Here is a 23,190-nt window from a genome sequence, read left to right as displayed (position 1 = left end):
TCCTTAAATCATTCAGCCCTGCTTCTATTTTAGAATCAGAGAATGTGAATGTAAGAAAGGGTCTTTGTGACCCAACCTTGTCAATTCAGATTTTGCTGTCATTCTAGGGGCATAGAAAACTACTCCATACACCTAGCACATCTTCTGGAAAACAGTGGGGGTTAGGTAGTGGATAGTTAAGTATTAAACACCTGTTTATACTAAATATACTAATTTAGTATATGCCATATGCAATTTTTACACATTTTTGGAATGCTTCAAAGGCATTATTGATAAGGTTAGTGACAATAACAACAAATAGCTGAAAGACTGGAAATGAATGGGGGCCAGGTAATGCCTTAAGGGGTTTATATGTATTTTGTTACATGATCGTTACAACACTAGAAAACAGAAATGTATTTTTATTATTACATAATATTATTTCAGAGTATGAAAGCATTTCTAAAATAGTCCCACTCCCATCATGGTCATATCCTGTTTTATTTTCCTCATAGTTTTTTTGGTTATTTCTTTTCCCCTTGCTTATTTTCTATGTTCCTTCCAACCCCCTTCGCAGAGCCTAAGCCAGTGGCTGCCAGGGAAAAGGAACTCAAGGAGCTTTTGGCCAAATCAGCAGACGCTAAGCTCCACGAGAGCAGGGGTAGAGACCATTTTGCTCTCAACAGAGGCTGGCACGGTGCCTGCTCAAAAAAATACGTACGGGGAGGGGGTGGGAAAGTAAGGGAGCGAGCTGGGGGGCGGGGGGTGGGGGGAGCAGTTTGAATGCATGGAAACGTTCCCAGAAGGGTCTAAGAGCTTCTGCAGCGAGTCCCGGTCTTTGGGGAATGAACTCAGGGCCAAGCACTTTCCTCACCACAGAGCACCAGAGTACGGCAGGGGATGGAAAAAGAAAAAAGTCTTTAAGACGTCTAGAAGAAAGGAGAAAATGGCGAGAGAAAAGCAGAGGGGAAAAAAGAAGTAGAAAGAAACGAATCGCCCTTTTTCGTTTATTTAAAAGGCGAGCCAGACGCGACCGGTTACCATGGCGACCCCAGACCAGTACGGCCCCAGCCCATTGGCCGAGATGTCGGAGCCAATGAGAAGGCGCGATGTTGGCAGGCCCTAAGATGGCTGCCGGGCGGCACCGTCCAGACTGGTGACTACGGCTGATTGCTAGGCTGGTTCTTGTGCTCCAGGGAGACGGACCCAGGGAAGACAGGGTGCCAGCAGCGAGGGAGCAAGCGCGGGCGGCCTCACAGCCTCTCGGCCGAGCCGTAAAACCTTTGGTCAGGCCCGCAAAGCCTTTGACCGGGCCCGTGGGAGCGTCGGCTGAACCGGCCTCCGCCTTGCTCTGACGCGGCGTCGCGGCGGAGTCCCCGTCCTGTTGGTGGGAGAGGGGTTCTCCGTCCCACCCCGACCGGAGTGAGACGGGATAAGAAGGCTTTCGACCCGGGAAATGGGCTCTTGTTTACAGTTGCCGTACCCGGAAACGAGCTGCAGTTGATGGGAGAGTCAGCAAGGTAAACATCCTACTTCAGAATCTGTGGCGCTTAGTTCTGTGCCGGGAGGGGATGCTTCCCATTTGGGCATCGGAGTGTGGCCCAGCTGCAGGAGAGCCTGCAGAGTTCCGGGTGGTTCAGCCGTGCAGCGAAAGGTGTACGTTTCTAGAGCCACCCCACTTGCATTCTTGCACCCTATAAGTATTCTTACGGAGACATCCAATTTTAAAATGGGCCTCGAAATATTATTGGCTACCTGTAAATCTTTCTTGCAGGGTCTTGAATCTCGGGGAGTGTTTTCTGGCCCTAGGCTGAACAAGACACCCGCTTTGAAATATGCATACTTGCAAAATCCTGCTAAATAGTATATCTGGGTAATCGGATTGGTAACTTAAATCCGAAGTCAGGCCTGAGATTCAGTTGTACTTTCTGTACCTTTTTGAGAAAACGGAGCACATTTATTTCATAAACGTGAACAGGGCATTAATGTTGATGATAACATGCTTAGAAGTATTTCAGTTAAGTAATTAATGCCCAGTCACAAAAACTGATTATTGTGTAAGTTATTTAACAGGATCTTCAGATTGGTAGGTGGTGGTTTACGATTTCTGTAAGATTTAAGTTCAGATCAGACAAGATTTTCAGTTTTCTGTGATTATTTTTAATTGAATACAAAATTTGGGAAATAAGGCAACTTCATCCAGTAAAAATGGAATTGAAAGTCTAGAATATGAGCGTCAGGGGACATTTACCTATAAAGTGCTTAGATTGAGTTTTGATTATAAGCAGTTGCCTGGACTTTAGAGAATGTGGTATTATTACCCAGGCCTGTATTCAATTTGGTATAACATTTTTATATAGCTTTCTTCCCTTAAAAAGTGAGAAAAAAATTTCTTCTTGATCAAATTTTAACATTATTACAGGCTGGGGACATTCTTCAGACCCCCTCTCAAATCTCTGTCACCAAGAATATAACATTACTTAAACGCTGCACTCTATAGAGTTTTGAGTTACAGAGTTCTATTTTTCTAAGATTAGTGGATCACCAACCATTGGATGAGTCTGTTAGCGCATCTGTAAAAGGAGTTTAGATAATAATTCCTAGTGGTAGGGTCATTGTGAGGGTTAAGGGTAGAACAGTGCCTGTCACATTGACTGTATGCCATTTATAGCGATGACATGGTTTGTTTTTCTTTTTGGTTCTGTTTCTTCGGTCACAGTGGGGTTTCTTTACCTTTCTCCAGAGCGTCTTTTAGGTATTTTCTCTGAAGTGCAGGGTCTTACTGAAAACTAGCAAGCGTGGCTGTGGTGGCTGGGTTAGGAGAGAAACCTTATCTTCTGGGGTGTTGGGGTTTAATTAGTATTGTTCTGACTGAGAGGGAATGGAGTGCTATATCAAAGAATGAGGTGATTCTGGGCATTTGGGCACACATAATATTGAGATCCATAAAAAGGCATATTAGAGCCTCAAGACGGCTCAGAGATTTGATCAAACCCTTCATGTTTTAGGTTAAGGGTGAAGACCCAGACAGATGCAGTGGCTTTTCTACAGTTATGTTGTTCAGGACTAGAAACCCATCTTCTGACTTCTAAAACTGTTTTTTTTTTTTTCCCCTGCCTTACCACTGGCTCCCAATCCTTTCACAACCTAGAATCCCATTTATTGTAATTTGATATCTCCATGGATGCTGTATTTTGAAATATTGCTTCTACTAAACTATACCCATTAATTTGTGTTTTTTCGTTTTTAGTAAAACTCAGGCCTTTAGCTACCAATCAGATGAATGAAAATGTGGTGAAGAATAATGTTTCATTGAATTTAAGTTTCCTAACCTAAAAGTACATGATATTGTTTGAGGGAAAATGAAATATGTTGGGCTTTTTGAGTATTGAAATTAGCTTAGAAATCTCCATTACTGTCTTCATAAAACTTGGAAACGCTTAGCTGAGGAACTGCTGAGCTGTGCCATGTTCTTCTAGATACAATGATATCTGCCCAGGTGTGCTAAGTAGTAGCTGTGCTTAGTTTCCAAGGGCAAAAGAAGGCCCAGCCATTCAGGCTAGGATGTGACATAAATATTTTTGTTCATCATAAATCATGTCAACCCTGGACTGCATAGCACACACTGAATTTTTCTTTGTAGAATAACTGTGGATTGGGAAGAATCTTCAATCCAGCAGTACAGAGTATGTGAAATGGAGAAGCTGATATTCAAAATCACAGAGAATAGGGGGATTCTGAATGATTCATATCTTCTTTGGGGTAAATGATTAAAGTATTTGACTTACAGGCTAAAAACATGAAAGTTAATATATCAACACATGGACTGTTATATAGACTTGACTCTAATCTACACTAAAAAACTTGTTTCTTGGTCTCTGGTATGTGATGTTTCTTGAGAATGGCTGAGTAATACCCACATTTGAAGGGTTATCTGCTTTAAAATGAAAGAATGCACCCTGAAAGGTATGAGATGAGAGATGCTTCAAAGAACTAGAGAATCAGAATCCAGAGCAACCCAAACAGAAGTAACAGGAGGCCTAATGGGACCAACTGGTACTGTAGTACAACTGGAAATGTAGAAATAACATGCATATGCTTTGACTAGAAAGACTGATTTTGAACCTAAGCCCCAAACAAGTCACAAAGCAGCCACTCCATATCGGCTGATTTGCAGTCAGAGCTGCTGCTCAAGCGGGCAGCTTCACTTTGCAGGCTGCTCAGTTAACTATCTGTGTTTGTCAGCGGCCACCAATTTGTCCTGCTGTTTGTGTATGTGTGTATGTTACGGTCACAGGAGAATGGCACGTCGCTTTAAGGATATTTAGGGATTAAGTTCAGAAACACGTCTTATTTGATCTTTGCCTTGTTTTACGGATTTGGACATAGAGTCCACTTTTTAAAAATTATTTTAGTTTTTCTCCCAGCATGGGCACACACAGGAAGTTATCATACTAGCCAATAGCCTGCTGAGGACAGTTCTTAATGCCACATCAGCAAGAACTTATTAAATATGGATGAAGTTGAGGAAGTCCAAAAGTGATTAGAAATGATTAAGGGCTGCTGAAGAAAGGCATGCCCTCTTCACGGCTACTAGCCCTGCTTCCCAAGGTGAAGCCCCTTGGGGTGCCCAGAGCATAGACTCACCCTGTGAAGATGCTGCAGCAGTGGCGCAGTGGAAGGACTGTGCCCAGCTGAGCTGCCACAGCTGAAGTCTGGGCTGGGTGGTACTTGGCTGCTGATGGACAGAAGCTTGCCAAGAATGTATAAGAATGTTGGTTCTATGAGGCTAGGCATTTTTGTCCATTCTCTATACTGCTGTTTCTATGTCTTGCTAGTGCCTGGCACACAGTGGACATGCAGAAGATGCTGTGGACAGGGAGAAGAAACAGTGGCTCCAAAACAGTGCTGAGAAAGCTAACTGTGAACTTGTTACCATCCTAAAGTCCGGAAATGGATAGTGAGTCTGAAGGTGTATGATATGCCAGTGGCAAAGTCATGGTCGAGTGGATTATCACAGCCTTCCTCCTGCTTTGCGGGACAGTAGAAATGTTTTTATTAATAACTCCACACCTGTTTTCTATATTGGCATGTTATACGTCATATCTTTTGTGCTAACAGTATCTCAGTACTACCTCCACTTCCAACTTTTAAAATCCTCAGTCCAGATTTAGGGATGGATTCAGGTTTCCCCAGTGGCTCAGTGGTAAAGAATCTGCCTACAGTGAAGGAGAGGTGGGTTCGATCCCTGGGTGGAGAAGATTCCCCTGGAGGAGGAAATGGCAACCCACTCCAGAAAAGTCTGAACTTCAGGCAGTCCAACTGCCTGAAAAGTCACATGGACAGAGGAGCCTGCTGGGCTACAGTCCGTGGGGTTGCAGAGTTGGAAATGACTGAGCAACTAAACGTGCAGACACATAGCCGGTTTTATAGGGCTTGGAATTTATGTAATTTGAGTCCTCTTCTTTAAAAAAAGGAATACAGATTCAAAATACAAAATCAGGCATAGTGCTTTGGAAGAACTTACGCAAAAGATGAGCCTTGAAGCTTAGGTTCTGTTATCTTCCTGGTAATTTGCTTCTGATTTTATTGCTCCATTCAGAAAACCAGACATCAGCATTTTTAATTGAAAGTTCATGTCAGACTGGAAATCAGGGAGTTAAATGACTTGTATCAGTTACTAAATGAATGCACCTCAAATATTAGAAATTTCAAAACTACCTTATATAGATGCTGCCACCCATAATAGAAATGATAAAAATGCAGTACATGGCCACAGAAATAAATGATAATGGCAAAAAGAACCAGTCATTGATCAAGTCCCCAGAACCTCCTGAACACTATGTAGAGTGTTTCAGTAGCTTACCTCATTTCATTCTGAGAATAACCCTGTGTGCTGGGTAATTAGCCCCCTATTACAGATGAAAAAACAGGGTCAGAGGTGTTAAAAATGACTTCCTCAAAATTACAGTTAGAGTAGTTAGAAGTTAGAAATCTTCCTCTGAAAAAGCCATGACAGTGTTTTGGTGAGGATGTTTTTCAGAGAGCCAGCAGCTAATGAGACGACCCAAACTGTGAAAAGTGAGAGCTGATTCTTTGGACTTGGGAGGAGGTCCTTAAAAGTTATCAGGAATCCATCCTTCAGAGTATGCAAAATGCCATGATACTTTGTCTCGGAGACAGTGCTGGTGGTTTTCTTATACTCGATTAACACAATAGAGGGCAGAAAGATAGCGAAAAACATTTCCACCCTTCCGTTTTATTCCTTCAGTTGACGGTAAATCCTGAGCAGAACAACCAGCTTCTCTATTCTAGGCATCTTTTAAATGAACTCGTTTTGGCTTATTATGTATGCTAAACTAGACTGTGCCATGGAGATTAAGAGTGAAATGTACTCAATTATCATAATTTTAGAAAATGATTACAACTTCAATTTTTAAAAATTATTTTTATTAGACTTAACAATAGTTAATGATTCTCTCTACCAATGGGTTGTATAACTAATGATAAAATCACTCTGAACTTGTTTTTCAAATACAGTATATTTACTTTAAAAAGCTATACATTTTTGTTAATTTGTAAAGATTATACTCTATTTACTATTACTTTAACAAGCACTGTAAAATGTAAAACTGGGGACATCCTTTTTACCACCATACTTTTCTCAAACTGCTTGCACAGCTCAAACATTTTCCTTTGTGTAATTGTTTTCCTCCTCCATAGATAGTCCTCTGAAGTTTTATACGTTCAAACACAGGTGAGAAATCCAATTTTATTTTCTTTTCTAATTGTTACAGCTTTAAATGTAGTGTTACAATTCTTAAATTACCTGCAGTGTATATTGTTAGGCTTTTAACATTCTTGAACTATGAATGCTTTTACTGAATTTCCTTTTTTTTTTGGACAAAATTATTCATGTATTACAGAATCAAGATTTTGTTGTTATTAAGTCATTCAGCTGTAGGTGTGTCTTATAACGGACTTACTTAAACTACCTTACACTTCTAAAAAATTTATATAAGCAAAATATTTAAATTATTTTGATATGGAGAGTGTATTCTGCTTTATACCTTTTTTTTAAAAGTGTAAATGGACTTTTCCCAAACCATTGATATAATTATTAGATTCCTTGTATATCTTTTAATGGTCTTAAAATTCTTTCCAGTCTATATATCTTAATTCATTTTTTTTTCCCTCGAGCAGAAAAGATGTGGAGTGGGCTGTTACCTCCTGGCCTAAATGAAAGTGATGTTGAATTGAATTCTGAAGATGATACCACATTAGAGAGCTCTGAACTTAACTTACAAGAGGGTAAAGAAGATGGGACCTTTGAAAAGACAGAGATCGTAGATATTCCTACAGATGGATCAAACACGGAAGCAGAGGCAAATATAAATGCATATGAAGAGTGTCCCTCTGGAATTCCCTTAAATATGTGGAATGTAGGTTTTCTCTCATATGTTCTTATTGAAGTCTGTGCCTGTGTGTCTCTGCCAGGGTCAGAATGTATGTGTTCTTGGTGGGTAACGGGTAGGGAAGATGGATTCTGAATGGTTTTATTACTCTCTGGGTCTGTGGCCAACTCATTGGTCATTCAGGTACTTGCGTTCATTTTTGTTTTGTTTTTCATAAAAAGAGGAAGAAAACCATTTAGTAGGATTAACCACTTTGCTTAACACAATACACAAGGAGTTTCAGTCTTAAATCTCTTTGTTACAAAGTCTATGAGTCATTGACTTTTACCCCTAAATTATCAGATCGACTTGTTTGGAAATAAATGAAGATAATTCAGGTTGTAAAAGTCTCAGACAATAGAGTTTCTTAAGAAGAACTAAACTACTTTTATTATATTTGTATTTTTATAAATGTTAAGAATATAGTTTTTATTGACGTTATTTTTCAGATGTGTACTTTGCTTCAAAACATATTTGCTCTTTTTTTTTTTTTTTTTTTTGCTTTTATGTAGAAATTTCAAGAATTGCATAAAAAGCATTCTGAACAGAAAACTTCAGCTTCTAGATCCGAAAAGAAAAAAAGAAAACGCTCCAGAAAAGGTGTTTTAATTCAGGTTAATTGTCAATAGTGTTAAATTGTGACCAATTGGACTTAACAATTTTTAATAACCATCATTTGAAATAACCAAATGCTTAGGTATTGACACTTTGTGAATTCTTTTCAGGTAAATTGAAGAATGAAGAAGAATCTCATAGGTAGGTGGAATTTAAAATATCTGTCTGTCCTAGTATTGCAGAACTTGTACAAATAGTTGAATTACCTCTGAAACCTAAGAAGTAGTTGATGTAATATATTTGTAGTAACGAATTAAAAACGGTAATTGTAATAATGAGTACATTTTATGTGAAACATAAGTTATTGTCTGTCTTTTTACAGTGAACAGTCTTCAAGTGAAACCCAGTGGAAGGAGCTTACCCAGTATTTTGGAGTCAATGAGAGATTTGACCCCCCTGTTAAAAGGAAAAAAGTTGAAAAGGTAAGATCTTTTTTATTGCATCTTCTATTCACCAGTGAGAACTGTTTATAATTAATTTTGCCTAAGGTATTTCTCCTCATTAATTCATTCAGTGAAGAAGTTAATGTGTGCAGGATGCTAGATAAACAAGTAAATATATAGTTACAAATCATTTTTTAAAACTGTTAAAAAAGAAACAGGGTATTGTGAAGAAATTAATATGGAGGCCCCACATTAGCTGAGTGGTCTGGGAAGGCCTGTCTCATTAAGACTGAAGGATAGCAAGGAACCATCTATGTAAGGCCCACTAGTGTAGAGGTGATAACCTGGGTAAAGATCCTGCTGGGGAGGAAGAGCCATCATGGGACATGTGAGTAGCAGTGAGAAGGTCAGCCTGGCTGGATGGAGTCAGCGAGGAAGAAGGTGGGTGAATGGCCCAAGATAAGACTGCAGAAGCAGGCAGGCAGGGCCCAAACTGTGCAGGACCTTAAAGGATGCATTTTCGTCACAATGCAATTGAGAACCATTCAAGGGATTCATGGGAGAAGGCAATGGCACCCCACTCCAGTACACTTGCCTGGAAAATCCCATGGACGGGGGAGCCTGGTAGGCTGCAGTCCATGGGGTCACTAAGAGTCGGACACGACTGAGTGACTTCACTTTCACTTTTCACTTTCATATATTGGAGAAGGAAATGGCAACCCACTCCAGTGTTCTTGCCCGGAGAATCCCAGGGACAGCGGGGCCTGGTGGGCTGCCGTCTATGGGGTCACACAGAGTCGGACACGACTGAAGCGACTTAGCAGCAGCAGCAGCAAGGGATTCATGTGAAGGGAGTGGTGATCACAGTTATGTTTGAAAAGATTGCATTTTACATCGAAGATGGAACCTTGGAGCAGCAGAAGCAGATGAGAACAGTTAAGAGACTCAGCCAGACATGAGATGATGGAGCTTGAGTGAGAATGGTGCTGCTGAAGGTAGATGAGAGGATGGATCTGAGGTGCACTGTAGAAGTAGAATGGACAGTATTTACCTCTGGATCGCTTGTGAGGTGTTGGGGAGATTGGAATTAGGAGGATGGGAGAGAACCATGCAGGGTTTTACTTAAGCAGTGGTGTGAATGGTCACATTGATTACAACGACGAGAAAGCTTTGGAGGGGAGAAGATTTAGAGTGAGGCCTATCCAAAGTTCATTTCGGGGCATGAGTAGTATCAGTAAGCAGAATAGAGTAGACCATTGGTAAAATGAGGCAGGAGCTTGGAGGAGAGTCTGAGTCTCGAGACGCATGGTTGGCAGTTGCCAGTCTATAGATGGTGTTAATATTTGATAGAGGCTAGAATGAATGAGTCGGAGAAGGCAATGGCACCCCACTCCAGTACTCTTGCCTAGAAAATCCCATGGATGGAGGAGCCTGCTAGGTTGCAGTCCATGGGGTCGCTAGAGTCGGACACGACTGAGCGACTTCACTTTGACTTTTCACTTTCATACAATGGAGAAGGAAATGGCAACCCACTCCAGTGTTCTTGCCTGGAGAATCCCAGGGATGGCGGAGCCTGGTGGGCTGCCATCTATGGGGTCGCACAGAGTCAGACACGACTGCAGCAACTTAGCAGCAGCAGCAGCAGAATGAATGAGTAACTTACACATTTATCTAGGGGAATGTTGACAGACTTCAGGAGCATGGAAATTGAGCTCTGAGCTGGAATGGAGGTACAGAGGCCTCTTGGTTAAAGCCCAAGGATATTGTGTCTTGCATATACGGACAGGATCACTGCTGTATACTTCTGTTATGTACGTAGAGATCGTTACTGTTTTCTGGTTCATCAGTATTTCTTGGGAAAAACTGCTTGATTTTTAAACCCATCATTGGGGTTTAAAATTGGGTGCCTCACTGAGGGCACATGCATTAAAGAACTGACACAACAGAGTGTTTACATGTGAACCGTTGATTCGAACTTTGCCAAGAATTCTTGTCACCTAGTCCGTGGAACACTGGGGAATTGGTACCAGGATCACCTTGTACTGCAACTAGTTAGAGATGTTGAGCCAATCTCCTTTTCCCAAATGTTCAAGCAGGTACAGAAATGCTAAATTTCTTACTGAAATCACTGGTTAGAGCTGAAGCTAAAACCCAGACTTTAAAACCCATTTTCAGTTCTCCAGCTTCACCATCCAAGAGGCTGATAAGCATTTTAACGTGATTGCTGTGCTCTTGACCACTGTGATTCTGGTGGGCTGGGAGGAGGGGTCTTGTGGGGAGGATGCTCTTGACTGAGCAGACCTGTTCCAAAGCGTGAGGTAGGAGGCTCATGCTGACAGCAGTGGTCCCCAGGCCATCTCTGGCCCACCTGCTTTCGAGTCCTAACTGCTGACTAGATTGTTGTTTTGAGGGAAAAAATGGTTAATTCAAAAAAATTTTTTTTTATATTTTACGGGCACGCTATATGCACACAGGCTCTTAGTTCCCTAACCAGGGATCAGACCTGGGCCCCTGCAGTGAAAGCGCCGAGTCCTAACCTCTGGATCACCAGGGAATTCCCAGAAATGGTGAAATACTGGTTCTCATCAGAAATAGCTTTTAAAGCTGTGCTTGTGAATTAGGTGGTCTTTGATCTTCAGTTGTTTATAATGTTTGTTATGTTTTCTCATAACTATATTGTAAGTCACTCAGTCATGTCTGATTCTTTGCAACTCCATGGACTGTAGCCTGCCAGGCTCCTCTGTCCATGGGATTTTCCAGGCAAGAAAGGGTTGTCATTCCCTTCTCCAGGGGATCTTCCTGACCTAGGGATTGAACCTGGGTCTCCTGCATTGCAGGCAGATTCTTGACCATCTGAGCCACCAGGGAATCCTGTATTTACTTTAGAATATCTAAATTGTTTCTTAGTGAAGTTAAAGCTATAAAATTCAGTCTTTTAGCCTTTTCAAAACATAGAAATTATGAGAGTATTTTTTACAGCCTATCGGTATTAGAGTATTATTTCCCTACGTGTATGAAATTGTACCTTCTTGATAATTGGCAAGATATAGCTAAGTTATCCTTTGTCTAAAGTTTGGAATTCGTGAAGAGTAACTTGAATAAAGGATACTAGGATTCCTTGTGCAAAGACTTTTGTACAGCTCAATTTTAAGAGCTAGTGTTCTGTTTCACATTGTATATTAGATGTATTCTAGAAAAGAAAGATAAGTCAAGCTCCATTTTAAAAAGAAATCTCTGTTTAAGGGAAGACTGCTATAAATCCTTTTATATATATTCACTGATCTGTTTTAGAAGTTTGGATTTTCTTAACAGCAGTGTTCTTCTGTATGAGTGAGAAAAGTCAGTCATGGCATCTCCTGCACAAGGAAACCGATGCTGGCCAGGCTAGTATTGCCCAGGATGTTGCCGGCACTTAATATTCTATTAGTAAGTGTAAGCATAAGAGGAAAGGAAGGATTCAGTGAAGCCAGATGATTTCATATTCTCTTGGTAGTTCAGCTTAATTGCATGCCAGCAGGTTCACCCTTGTTCTTTGGTTTGGGATCACTGTTTTCCATGCCCCCTTGGGCTATCATGCCCGAGTCTCCACTGTGAAGCCAACAGAGTAAATAGACAGTAAAAGATGTCCACATTGGAGCCACCAAGATAAAGGCTAAGAATAAATGTCAGTCCACCAGATAATAGCCACTGCCGGAGAAATCTCGAGAGGATCATGAAAATCCCTGATGCCGTTTGGACAAAACCAGCATGGATTTCTGCTCCATTATTTTACTTCTCAACCCTTTTTAGTCCCCTTTTCACTCAGTCACTCAACTCTCAAGAATGGTAAAACAAAACGAACTTTTTAAGTCTGTTGTGTGATTCATCTTTTTTATTCTTTTCTTTCCCCCTCTTTTTTGGGAACACTGCCAGATTATTGAAACTTGCTCAGCCAAGGTGTGCGTTATAACACTGCTGCCGCCTGCTTCCCTGACAGTGCAGAGAGGCTTGTGTTTTAAAGTGTAATCTTCCTAATATAGAGCTGTTTTCAAGTGTTCTTGTATTAAACATAGCTATAATTGTGTTTCTGGCAGCAGTTCTGGGTCTTACAAAACTTATATAATCATAACATAGTTAATGTTGAATCTATTTGGGAATTTTTTTAGAATAAATTTTACTCATTAATTTCATTATAAATGCCTTAAGTATTCTTTAGTTGCATCAATTTGATTAGTCAGCAGTCATCTTTGGGAGTAGTTTTATGTCTACTTAATGGGTACTTTTTGGCAAGAAAAATCAAAGGTACATTTAATAATTTGTAGAGTAACTGCACAAGGTCTTTGATAATTTTTGTTTATGAGAGGAAGCTGCTGTTGTACTGTGTGGCTATTTTCAAACTTGTTTTTTTAGAAGAATACTTTTTCTTACTAGGCTCTCACATGGAGATCTGGTACACAGATCACAGGCTGGCTGCCTGGAGTGGGAGGGAGTCGGGTGGCTGGTGGTGGGAATGTAGAGGTACCCCGTGTTCCCCTGTTATCAGGTACCGGGTTTTCTCTCTTGGTCTTTATGTGATCCCTGTTGGGTGGGTTAATACCCACCAGCTATTATTCTCTTAATACAGATGAAGCAACTGAAGCCCAGCATGATTTGTCTAAGAAAACAGAGCAGGTTGAAAAGGAAAATGGTCCCAAATCTAGATTCTTCTGAAGTAATAGTCCAACTTAGTTTTACTTTGTTGTTTATTTGCTAAGTTGTGTCCATCTTTTTTGTGTGTGTGTGACCCCATGGACTGTAACCCACCAGGCTTCTCTGTCCAGGGATTTTCCAGGCAAGAAGACTGGCGTACGGGTTGCCATTTCCTTCTCCTGGGGGTCTTTCTGACTTGATTCAAGTAGTTTAAGTGGGTGTGATTTATATGTAAAAGTAACAACACTTAATTCTTTTTTTTCTTCCTCCTTTATGGAGAGATTACCTAATTTTTTCCCTATGATATTTAGATCTGATCATAGAACAGCAAACTTGAGTAAACAGTTCATTTGTATTAAGGTTTAAAAGTTGAATGTATTATCTGATTGAATATTCAGTAGCAAAATGTCTGTAGAAATGCATTATGTTACAGTTTGACCTAAACAGTTTTAATCGGTATATTAAAAGAGATTTTACTACACACATACGGATGATTAATCCTTAATGTTAAGCCTAGTACCCATAAGTTTCTTAGATACTTTCAGTACTACTGCCTTGACATCTGCAACAAAACTGTTAGTTAGCGGTCACTTATTGCCTCATGGGAACCTATCAAATACTGGCCTTAGATAATTTTCCACCTGTGACCAAATTGCCATCAGTAAGTTTGTACTGAGATATATCTTAAGCTAAATTCTGAGTCCTGCCAGAGGTATTTTAGGAGCACACTGAGGCCTTATCATCAGTCCTGTCCCCATCAGTTCTGAATATTCATTGGAAGGACTGATGTTTCAACTGAATTTGAAATTCCTATACTTAGGCCACCTGATGCGAAGAGCTGATTCATTTGAAAAGACCCTGATGCTGGGAAAGATTGAAGGCGGGAGGAGAAGGGGACGACAGAGGATGAGATGGTTGGACGGCATCACCGACTCAGTGGACACGAGTTTGAGTAAACTCCGTGAGTTGGTGACGGACAGGGAGGCCTGGCGTGCTGCAGTCCATGGGGTTGCAAAGAGTCGGACATGACTGAGTGACTGAACTGACTGACGGACGGACTGAGGCCTTTCAGAGGATCAGCAGTGCTTCTGTGCCTCCTGCCACTCCTGTGGTGTGAAAGATGCCCTTTACTGGAAAGATATTTCCAGTAAAGCTTACTCTGGGGTCCAACTTACGACCTGTAGAAAGCATTACTACTCAAATCTTAGTTCGTGAGATGACTGACTGACTCAAAGTTGAAATCTTGGGTCTTACACTGTGTCTGAGCCCTTGACTAATTGTAACAAATTCTGTAGTTATATAGACCTTCTCTTTGTTTTAATGGTATCCTGATAGATATAATGGGAATACCTTATTTATTGAGTGACTACTATGTTCTAAAACTTTGCTAAGTATTCTTTGCCTTTACTGTAACTCTGCAAAGAATGTGGTAGTATTCTCATTTTACAGGTGAGAGAACTGCAGCCTATAGAGGTTTGGAAACAAAACTTAGGGTTTCTTGGCCAGTAGGTAGAGGAGCTGGAATTTGAATCCAGGTTTGACCTCAGCAACTGTGTTCTTTGTAAACTGTTGTTAGCTTTTGGTCTTAAGGTGATAGAAATGTTTAACCTCAGGGTTGTTATTATTATTATTATTATTTAAGCATTTTAAAAATATTTGGAATGTTACTGTCTTCTTATAGAAGCAGAGTCTGGGTGTGTGTATGGAAGCAGAAATTTTTCAAAGCCAAAAGGAGCTATTATATTTTACTTAAATAAATTGCTTAAAAAGAAAAAAGAAAGGAGAAAAGGGGGAGAAGAAAGCAAAGTCATATCTAGTGAAACTTATTGATAGTAAAAAAAAAAACTTCTAAAAGAGCTAAAAACAAAGTTGAACATTTAAGGGGAATTCTAGAATTTTATTTCTAGGGGAGAATTTTGGTCGTCCATGCCGATTCTCTGATTTTCTCTAAGGAAACTGAAGCTTACAGGTTAAGTACCTCCTTTGCCCGGTGCTGTGATCACCTTCTCTGACTTCTGGCCCAGTGCTCTTCCCACTGTATTAGAGGCTGGTTGGAATGGCTCGGGGAATGGGAGTTCGTCGATAGTAGAGAGATTTGTAATTTTAGCTCATTTATTTTTCAGTGAAAATTATATCAATCAGCTCAGCAGTTCACATGTTTCCAGAAAAGGGGAATGTTCTTGTTTTCCATTTTGGGGACTTTCACTGTAAGCTGTGTCTCCATGGTAACCAAAGGGAGTTAAGTTGATGGATTTCTAGGCCTCACCCCCAGAGTTTTCTGATTCAAATTTGAATTTTTAACAAGTTCTCAAATAGTGCCGATGCTGCTGGTTCAGACTCGAACTTTGAGAACTTAAGGCTTAGAGTCTAGTTTGAAAAGTTATTCATGAGTTGCAGGCCCGAAGGGAGGAGGGGAGACTCAGGAAGGGGCTGAAGGACTATGAAAATAAATATGATGGTGCTCGAGTATGGGGTCCAAATGAAGCCCCGATAGGTTCACTTTCTCTGAGGACTCGAGTTAAGTGGAAAGGCAGAATCTTGTGTTTAGAGAGAATTCTAGATTGTGAAGCTCTTATGTGGCCTAGAGCAAGAGTATTCAAAGGTTCCAGGAGATAATGAACTTGTGCCTGAGTGTAACCCAGTATACGCCTTCTTTCTTTGAAGAAGTCTGATTGTCCTCATCATCCCTTACCCATCCTCTTCTAATAAAAAATCACCTAGGCAAACCTATGCATAGTCATGTAGTTGATTTGCATTCTGGCACAAGCTCAGTTCACAGACTGGCATCATTTGCAGACTTGACCTGGAACATAGACCACACTTGTAGAGTCCCTGGCCTTGAGTGTAGGTTTGGGGTGGGGGTGGGGGCTGTTATTTAGTGGCCCCTGAAGATGAAGGATGTTGGAAGAGTGAGTCCAAGCATGTTGTTTGGATCATCAAGAGAGGAATTCTGCAGCAATACAAAAAAGAGAAATTTCTGGAGACTGGTGGATGATCACAAGACCAGGGTGGAAAAAGGACAGTCGAGCAGCATGGCCTGGGCTCAGAGCCTCTGAGAGGCTACTGAACGACACTCTGAAACTCCAGTCCAGAGCAAGGGAAAAACCACATCGTCCCCCAGGCCTGGGTGGGGTGAATGATTGTGAGAAGGAACAGTCTTCACTTAACAGATGTCATCAGTGATAGCCTCCTGGCTCTTTGCTTCCGTAATCTTTTTAGGCACATTATGCGTGGGCATTCTTAAAGTCTTGTTTCAACAGAGGCTCCATGGGAGTGAAGTTTCTCTTATAATCAAGCAGTACTCTGATGGAAGAGACATTGCTTGGACTTCTTTTATTAGGTTAAGTAGGGAGAAGTCTATTAACCAAAAATGAGGAAGATACACTAGATAAGCCATTGGGATAAACTTTTCTTCTAAGAAACATATATTAGACTATCTCTTTAAAAAATTTGTATTTTCTTTGGTAACTATTTCTACAAACTAAAACTCAGTTATTTAGGTCTAACAAGTATCTTTTCATAGGATATGATATATCCTACCTAGTCTGTTTGGTAATCCCATGAACATTTTAATTATGACTTCATGAAGTGGCTTCAGCTAATAAATAGCATTTCCATAGGAAAGTAAAATACAACTTTCCTCCTATGTTTAATATCCAACTTAGTACCCATAGAGACTAGGTGGGGCTGGTGAATGAAAGTATGGGCAGTAGAGAAAGGCAGAGGAAAAGAGTGGTTTAGAATATGGGCTCTGGGCAAATCTATTAATAGATTCATGTGATGGCTTAACACTTAACAGACTCTGACTTGGATAAATTGATGAGTCCAAGCTTCTGTTTCCTTGTGTTCAAAACAGGATAACAGTTTTATTTCATCAAATTGTTAGATGGATTAAATGAGCTTTCTTATAGTGAGAAAAGATGTGCTATATAATAAGCATGCCATAATTTCTAACTTATTATTATTAACATATTGTTATCAAGGGAAAGTGTAGTCCTTAGAATCACAGAAATGTGGATTTGCATCTCCTTCTTCTTAATTCAATTAATCTGACCCTGGCTAAGTCATTTAATATTGCTGATTCACTTTCTCATCAGTAAATGGGAGTGGTAGCAACTACCATATGCGGTCATTGTGAGAATGCAGTAGTCTAAGTACATAATGTGTTTGGTGTGGTCCCGTGACATAGTCTTTGCTAGCAAGGGTTTGCCTTTCTTTCCTGGCTCTAAGTTTGAGATTTCTTTTCTTTCTAGTCGGGACTTGAAAAGAGGATAGACCAAGCTGTGGAAGAGTGGAACATTGAGAAGGCCGAGGAACTCAGCAACCAGCTAGCTACTCGCGAGGTGAGTCGGCCCCACCATGATGCTCTGCTGTGCTTTCAGATCTTCTGAAATGAGTGTATGTTCTTTGCTTGATCACGAGTAAGTGCAGTGTTCAAATATTTGATCTAAGATTTTCCTTTCTGTCCATTTTCTTCCCTCTTAATCTCCCATTTATTTTGAAATACTGGGTTTTATTTTTGTCTTTAATGTTAATAAATTATTCTTATATAAATCTTAATGCTGGAAATAATCCACGGTTGATCTTCAGCCTCTAGATTTCATCTAGTTCAGAGCTCTGTCTGCCAGTTGTGCTGAAAAGGCTAGCTTTCTTTTTCCATTTTCATCTTTAACTCAGTTTAACTCTCCCTGAGGGCAGCCGTGTGTTCTGGGGTCACATCTCTCTGTGTGTTCCTAACCCTTTCTCCCCAGAATGCTTTCTTACTGCATATTCTAAATAGTTCCCTCAGCTCTAAAGAAGTCTCAGCCTTTTTTAACCTAAAGTCTGTAGTATAAAGCTAATAGGTATATTGAATATTCTTTTCCCAAGTACCAAGGCATCCAGAAGATTCTCACTTGTACCCTCTGGAAGAAAGTTGCAAAATTTGTAAAACAATTTCTGTTTGACCTTCACTTTGAAATGTTAACAGTCAACATTTGCTTGATCATTCTTTTCTGATTTATGTGCCTTATTTAGATTTGCCAAATATGTCAGTGATTGCCTTTGTAATAAAAGAAAATTTTTCTCTTTTCCGGTCTCGGACGCTGAGTTTTGTTGTTGTCTTTTTAGTCTTTAATCTGGAATGTTTCCTCCGTCTGTCTGTGTTTTTCAGGACCTCTAGTTTTGAAGAGTAGCTGATGATTTTGTAGGATGTCTGTCAAGTTTGCTTTGTCTGGCGCTTCCTCATGATTAGATTCATGTCATGCATGTATTGGTGGGAAAATCACAGAAGTATCCTCAGTGCAGGATATCAGAATGCATGTGGCATCTATTTGTCTACTTTATTGATGATGTTCCTTTGATTATTTGCTTAAGGTGGTGTCTCCAGGTTTATTCTGTCTAACATTATTCTTCCCTGTGTAAATTAATAAGTATCTCACAGAGAGGTGAGAGATGATTTGAGACTCTGAATATTCTTTTTCTCACTATTCTTTGCCTACTAATTTTAGCAGTCATTGCTGATTGTTTTCCAGCTTGAGACAATTACTATTATAATTAAGATCTTGAAAACATTATTGGAGTGTACTTCTCATCTTTACCTGGCAACTCAGATCTAAAATTTGTCTTCAGTGAGATACTGGATTCTAGAATCTCTTATGTATCTATGTTAAGTCTCCCAGTAACCTGGACAGTTGGTATATAGTTTCCCTACGTGATGGGTATATTTTCCCTAAGTGGTATGCTGGGAGGGCTGGGGTCGTGGGCTCTCGTGTCCACCAGGGTTGCATGTTCAGTCCCTCCTTGTCTGTCTCATCCGTGGTCACCTGTGAGCAGGAGGCCGCGTGTCAGAGAGCAGAAGTAGAGCCTCTGAGGCCTCAGACTTGTGTGTTTCCTTTGAGGGTATTGAATTTCTGTTTCTGTGTTTTTATTTGTCATACTGCTATTTTTGAAACGGGAATTGCGTACTACTGACCAGGTATTTTCCATTTTAATAATAGTAATAAATAATTATAATAATATTATATGATAATATATAATATAATAATAACAATAATATTTATATAAATAATAATAACCATTTAGGTTATTCTTTCCTGTCACGCTTTATGACAAATGAGATTGCTTTAAAAATATACCCCATTTTCAGCATTTGTAAGGATAGTAAGTGTTTTCTCAAGAGTTCTTTTTACTTCCATACCAGCATAACGTTTTGTTCTAGTGAAAGAAAATTTATCTAGTGTGGGGTTAACAACTTCTGGTTAAAAGGAAAAAGAGTAATCTGGGCCCTCCTCTTTTCCTTGTATAAGTGGAAAGACATCTGGAAAGTGTTTACTGGCCACAGACACTGGAGAGATACTGATTACATGTTAATTAAACACCCATGGAAGAATAACTAAAGTAATCGAGATGTAATTCTTGAATAAATAGTTTAGTTTGAGGTTTAAGTTTTTTGTGTTTATCTCCTTTGTGCCAATCACTGTGGGTATGAAAGATGAGATTTTGAGAAGTAAGTAATCGTGAGTTTGGGGCAGAAACCCTTTATGAATTAAAGGTATATATGCATGGTAGGTCTCCTTTTGGAAATCAGGTATACTGGTTTTTAATCAGTACCATTTTCTTTTTTCAAGAAGCAGTGAGTGGGATGTGCTGATAAAACCTTTGCTCAGAGGCACAGATCTCAAGAGTTCTTAAAGCCTTTTCCAACTGTAATAAGTGAAACTAATTTTTGATGTTTAACATTTATAAGCCTGTGAAACCAACAGGGCAGTATCAGTATTGAGAAGAGTGAAGCCCAAAGTAGAACCCCTGTCTGAGAATGGGCCTTGAAAACAGTTCCTCAAAGCAGACGAGAGCAAAACGAAACAACTGGTCAAAATGAAGCCGTCAGTGCGCTAGCATGACACAGCAGGCGCGCGTTTTTCCAGCGTCATAGACCCTTAGGTTAATGATGACATTGAAGATAGGTGTAGTCTGGCGTGGGGGATGGCTTCAGTTCACATGTTGGAAACCGAGATTGTGCTGTCAAATTTGGCTTTGCCATGTAGTAATGTGGTTGCTTTGGGAAAGTCCATCCTATCGATTAAATCCTTCTTTGTTGTTAACAATCTTGGAGGAGAGATAAAAGTGGAAAAATACACTTGGGTTTGTGTCATACCGATGAAGATGTTCTAATTTGAAAAAAAATAGCTCTTAAAAAATTACTATCTATGTATGTATACATACACATGCACATTCGCACACACGTTTGAGTACATTTATAGCTTCTTAACCTCAGGCCTGAACTGGAAGAACATTCCATTTATTGATAGTGATCCTCAAAAATGCCATCCTTTGGTTCTTATCTTTTCTGACACAATTTGTTACAGTCCAGATCATACCAATTTGTAGAAACAAGTATTTAAAATTAAGTGCTAAGCCTAGATTTAGTAAAGTAAGCAGCATTTGAGTTGAATCTCACATTTTGAAAACAGACTCTGTCTCTAGGCATCTTCATGTTAGCCTGCTGTACCTAAAAAACAACTTGGTTTGGCAGCAGACAGTGAATTTCTACCATTGAATGAGTCACACCTACATTAACTAGAAAATATATTGCTTTCAATTATAGCTGTGCCATGTTAGGGCAAAAATGAGTCGGGAGGAGAGGCTGCCAGTGAATTTTGTTTGAGCTTTGTATATAGCTCATGCCCCTGAAGGTTACCTTTTCTGTAAGTGATTCAAACAGGATGATCTTTGACAGCACCAACTAAACTTAATTCCTTGGAAACATCAGTACATCCTTTATGTTGTAATGTTACAACTATTTTATGTAACCTAGAGTAATTTAAAAAAATAATTTGCAAGGTATTAATATTCATATCTGAAATATTTTGGTTATAATCTGCTATCTTTGCTAAGGTCAGTAACCTTCAGTTGGAGTAATGATGTAAAATGTTTCATATCTTAAAGCTTTTTGCACCAACTTATAACTTCAGCCTTTTGTACTATTAAATACAGTATTTATTTAGAATCTAACCAAGGTGTCACAAGTACAAATGATAAAAAACGGTGTCTCACTTTGATAGTGTTCTTCTTATAGGTAATGATAAATATTTCATTGGCAGTATGAATTAAACTGAAAATCTAATTTTAGCTTTATTAAATTTCTTAAATAGGCTACTTAGATTTTTGGATTCCAAAACACAGGTGAAGTTAATAGTGTTGAAATAGTAATAGTTTGTTAATATTTAAATAGGGCAAGGTAGGAATGGTCTTTTTAAAAAACCAATGTTTGAATTGATTGAGTTGTATTCTTTCCTAGCTAAATACATTAAATACTCTCTAAATTTGGGGCAGATTAGTAATTTGTTGGTGAAGTTCTATTTTTAGAGCCATTTCCTAGAAAAACCTTAAGGCATTCTTGTTGGAGAGGGGTATATATACACATTTGAGGCATTAGTTTTTTTATTTTATGTTAATGTGTAAGAAGAACTATTTCTCAGAAATATTTCCTATGCTTCAGCACTTGTTCTGGCACTCAGAATTTTTCCATTACAATTCATTGTTGGGCTGTAGTTTCCTTGAGAGGATTCTGGCTGTAATTCACCCTTTGATTTTGATTATTAATTTCATGTCGATGTACACACTGCATTGTCTTGATGGAATAAGAGCTTCAGTTCACCCCCCTCCCCCCAAAATAACCTCCCCTAATAGAACAGTTTTGACAGATGTAGCTATCAAAGTACCTGGATCATTTGCATATCCAGAGTTCAGAACTGACACATTTGTTTCAATTTTTGAGATAGAGATGCTGCCAAACCTGGTTAAGTTTGAAGTTGCTTCTCATCAGTGGTGTTTCCAGAGCTCTGATATTTTAGGAAAGTTGTTTGCTTGCATCACATAAAAAAAAAAAAAGCTGAGTTGATGGATATTATAGTGAAGAAAGTCTTGTGGTTCTAAACTCTTGATTTTCTAATCCAGAGGGCAAAATTATTTTCTTCCTGTTTTTGTGACTACTTTTAGAACTCTCTTAACAACCATGATTCCAGAGGTAAGGCTATTTGTTCAGATATGAAGCTGAACATATATTCCAATTAGCTGTTATCAGAATTTATCACTAGAACCTGTGACTCTAAGAAGGCCAGCAGGTGCTTCCTATTTTCTTAATTATTATGATTTCTAGCCACTGAAGACAGGGTAAACAAAGTACAAATACATTAAGTAGTACCCGTTGGTACATATTAAGAATTTAAAATTGAATATCTCCATTTCAACATCTTATTTTTACAGAAAGGAGATTTCCCTTGTTGTGAATTCCAGGAGTGTATATGAAGAACACATTGTTTCAAAGTCATCTAATGCCTGCAAACTGGCAAAATTTATTTTATGTCCCTCTTTGAAATTTTACTCTCCTACCTCCCACCCCTTTCTTTTACTTTCTTTTGGTCTTTCCGTTAGACAGCAGAGTGTAGGACCATTTTCTTTGCAGTATATTTCACTGATTAGCACTGGGAGGGAATCTGGGACACTGGGGAAAAGAAGTCCTCACGGAACAGGCTCTTGCTGGTCGGCGGTGATCAGCCACCTGGGGAAGCTGCCTGCCACGGAGGGAGGGGTGTGTGCCTCCGTTAAGGATCATGTAGAAATGACTCACTTTCATTAACTTTGGTCATTTCTCAGTGGTTTTTTAATTTAAACATTCCTCTTTGTGTCATTTTGTAGTCTGTGCATAGTCCGGGGGGCTTTTCAATGGTGATTTTAATTCTTTGAAGCCTTGTTCTCCTTAGTTCTTAAAAGTAATTCAGTTATTTCATATAGATGAACAGGTAGCACAGAGTATGGAAAATAAGCTCTGCCTGTCCAGGTGAGGGAAGGCCTAGTTGAATTCCTTTACGTGGAGCTGAAAGATTCTGTTCTTTCTTATAAAAAATGGTGTACATCCTTGAAGTGGGAGCATTTTAATATGAGAAAAATAAAAATGGTACTCAGTGATGGGGTTTCCTCTCAAGCTTTTAGGTGTGCTTTTTAGATCTCATTGCACTGAGGACATTTTCTTTTAACCTCTGGGGTATGATTGGGTGATCACCTAGAGTGGTGTTCCTTATGCTCTCTTTTAATTATGTTTATGGTGCTTT

At 39.5% G+C, this 23,190-nt stretch overlaps 1 protein-coding gene across 9 annotated transcripts in view; it reads left to right on the top strand.

The window, feature by feature from the left end:
• Nucleotides 1–981: 981 nt before the first annotated feature.
• The window catches only part of FAM204A (family with sequence similarity 204 member A), a 28,984-nt gene continuing 6,775 nt past the window's right edge, over nt 982–23,190 (top strand). Inside the window, exons 1-8 of one of the 9 annotated variants that reach the window (XM_044935414.1) lie at nt 1,050–1,135; nt 4,818–4,939; nt 6,703–6,736; nt 7,183–7,421; nt 7,946–8,033; nt 8,159–8,189; nt 8,371–8,470; nt 17,353–17,442. In XM_044935414.1, the coding sequence (XP_044791349.1) occupies nt 7,188–7,421; nt 7,946–8,033; nt 8,159–8,189; nt 8,371–8,470; nt 17,353–17,442 (543 nt within the window). In that variant the 5' untranslated portion in view covers nt 1,050–1,135; nt 4,818–4,939; nt 6,703–6,736; nt 7,183–7,187. The other 8 variants (XM_006043214.3, XM_025274400.2, XM_006043215.3 and 5 more) reach the window with 8 other exon arrangements.

This window comes from Bubalus bubalis, chromosome 23 (genome assembly GCF_019923935.1).
Source record: "Bubalus bubalis isolate 160015118507 breed Murrah chromosome 23, NDDB_SH_1, whole genome shotgun sequence".
Lineage (NCBI taxonomy): Eukaryota > Metazoa > Chordata > Mammalia > Artiodactyla > Bovidae > Bubalus > Bubalus bubalis.
The sequence above is the reverse complement of the archived record's forward strand: the minus strand, read 5'-3'. Positions and strand labels throughout refer to the sequence as shown.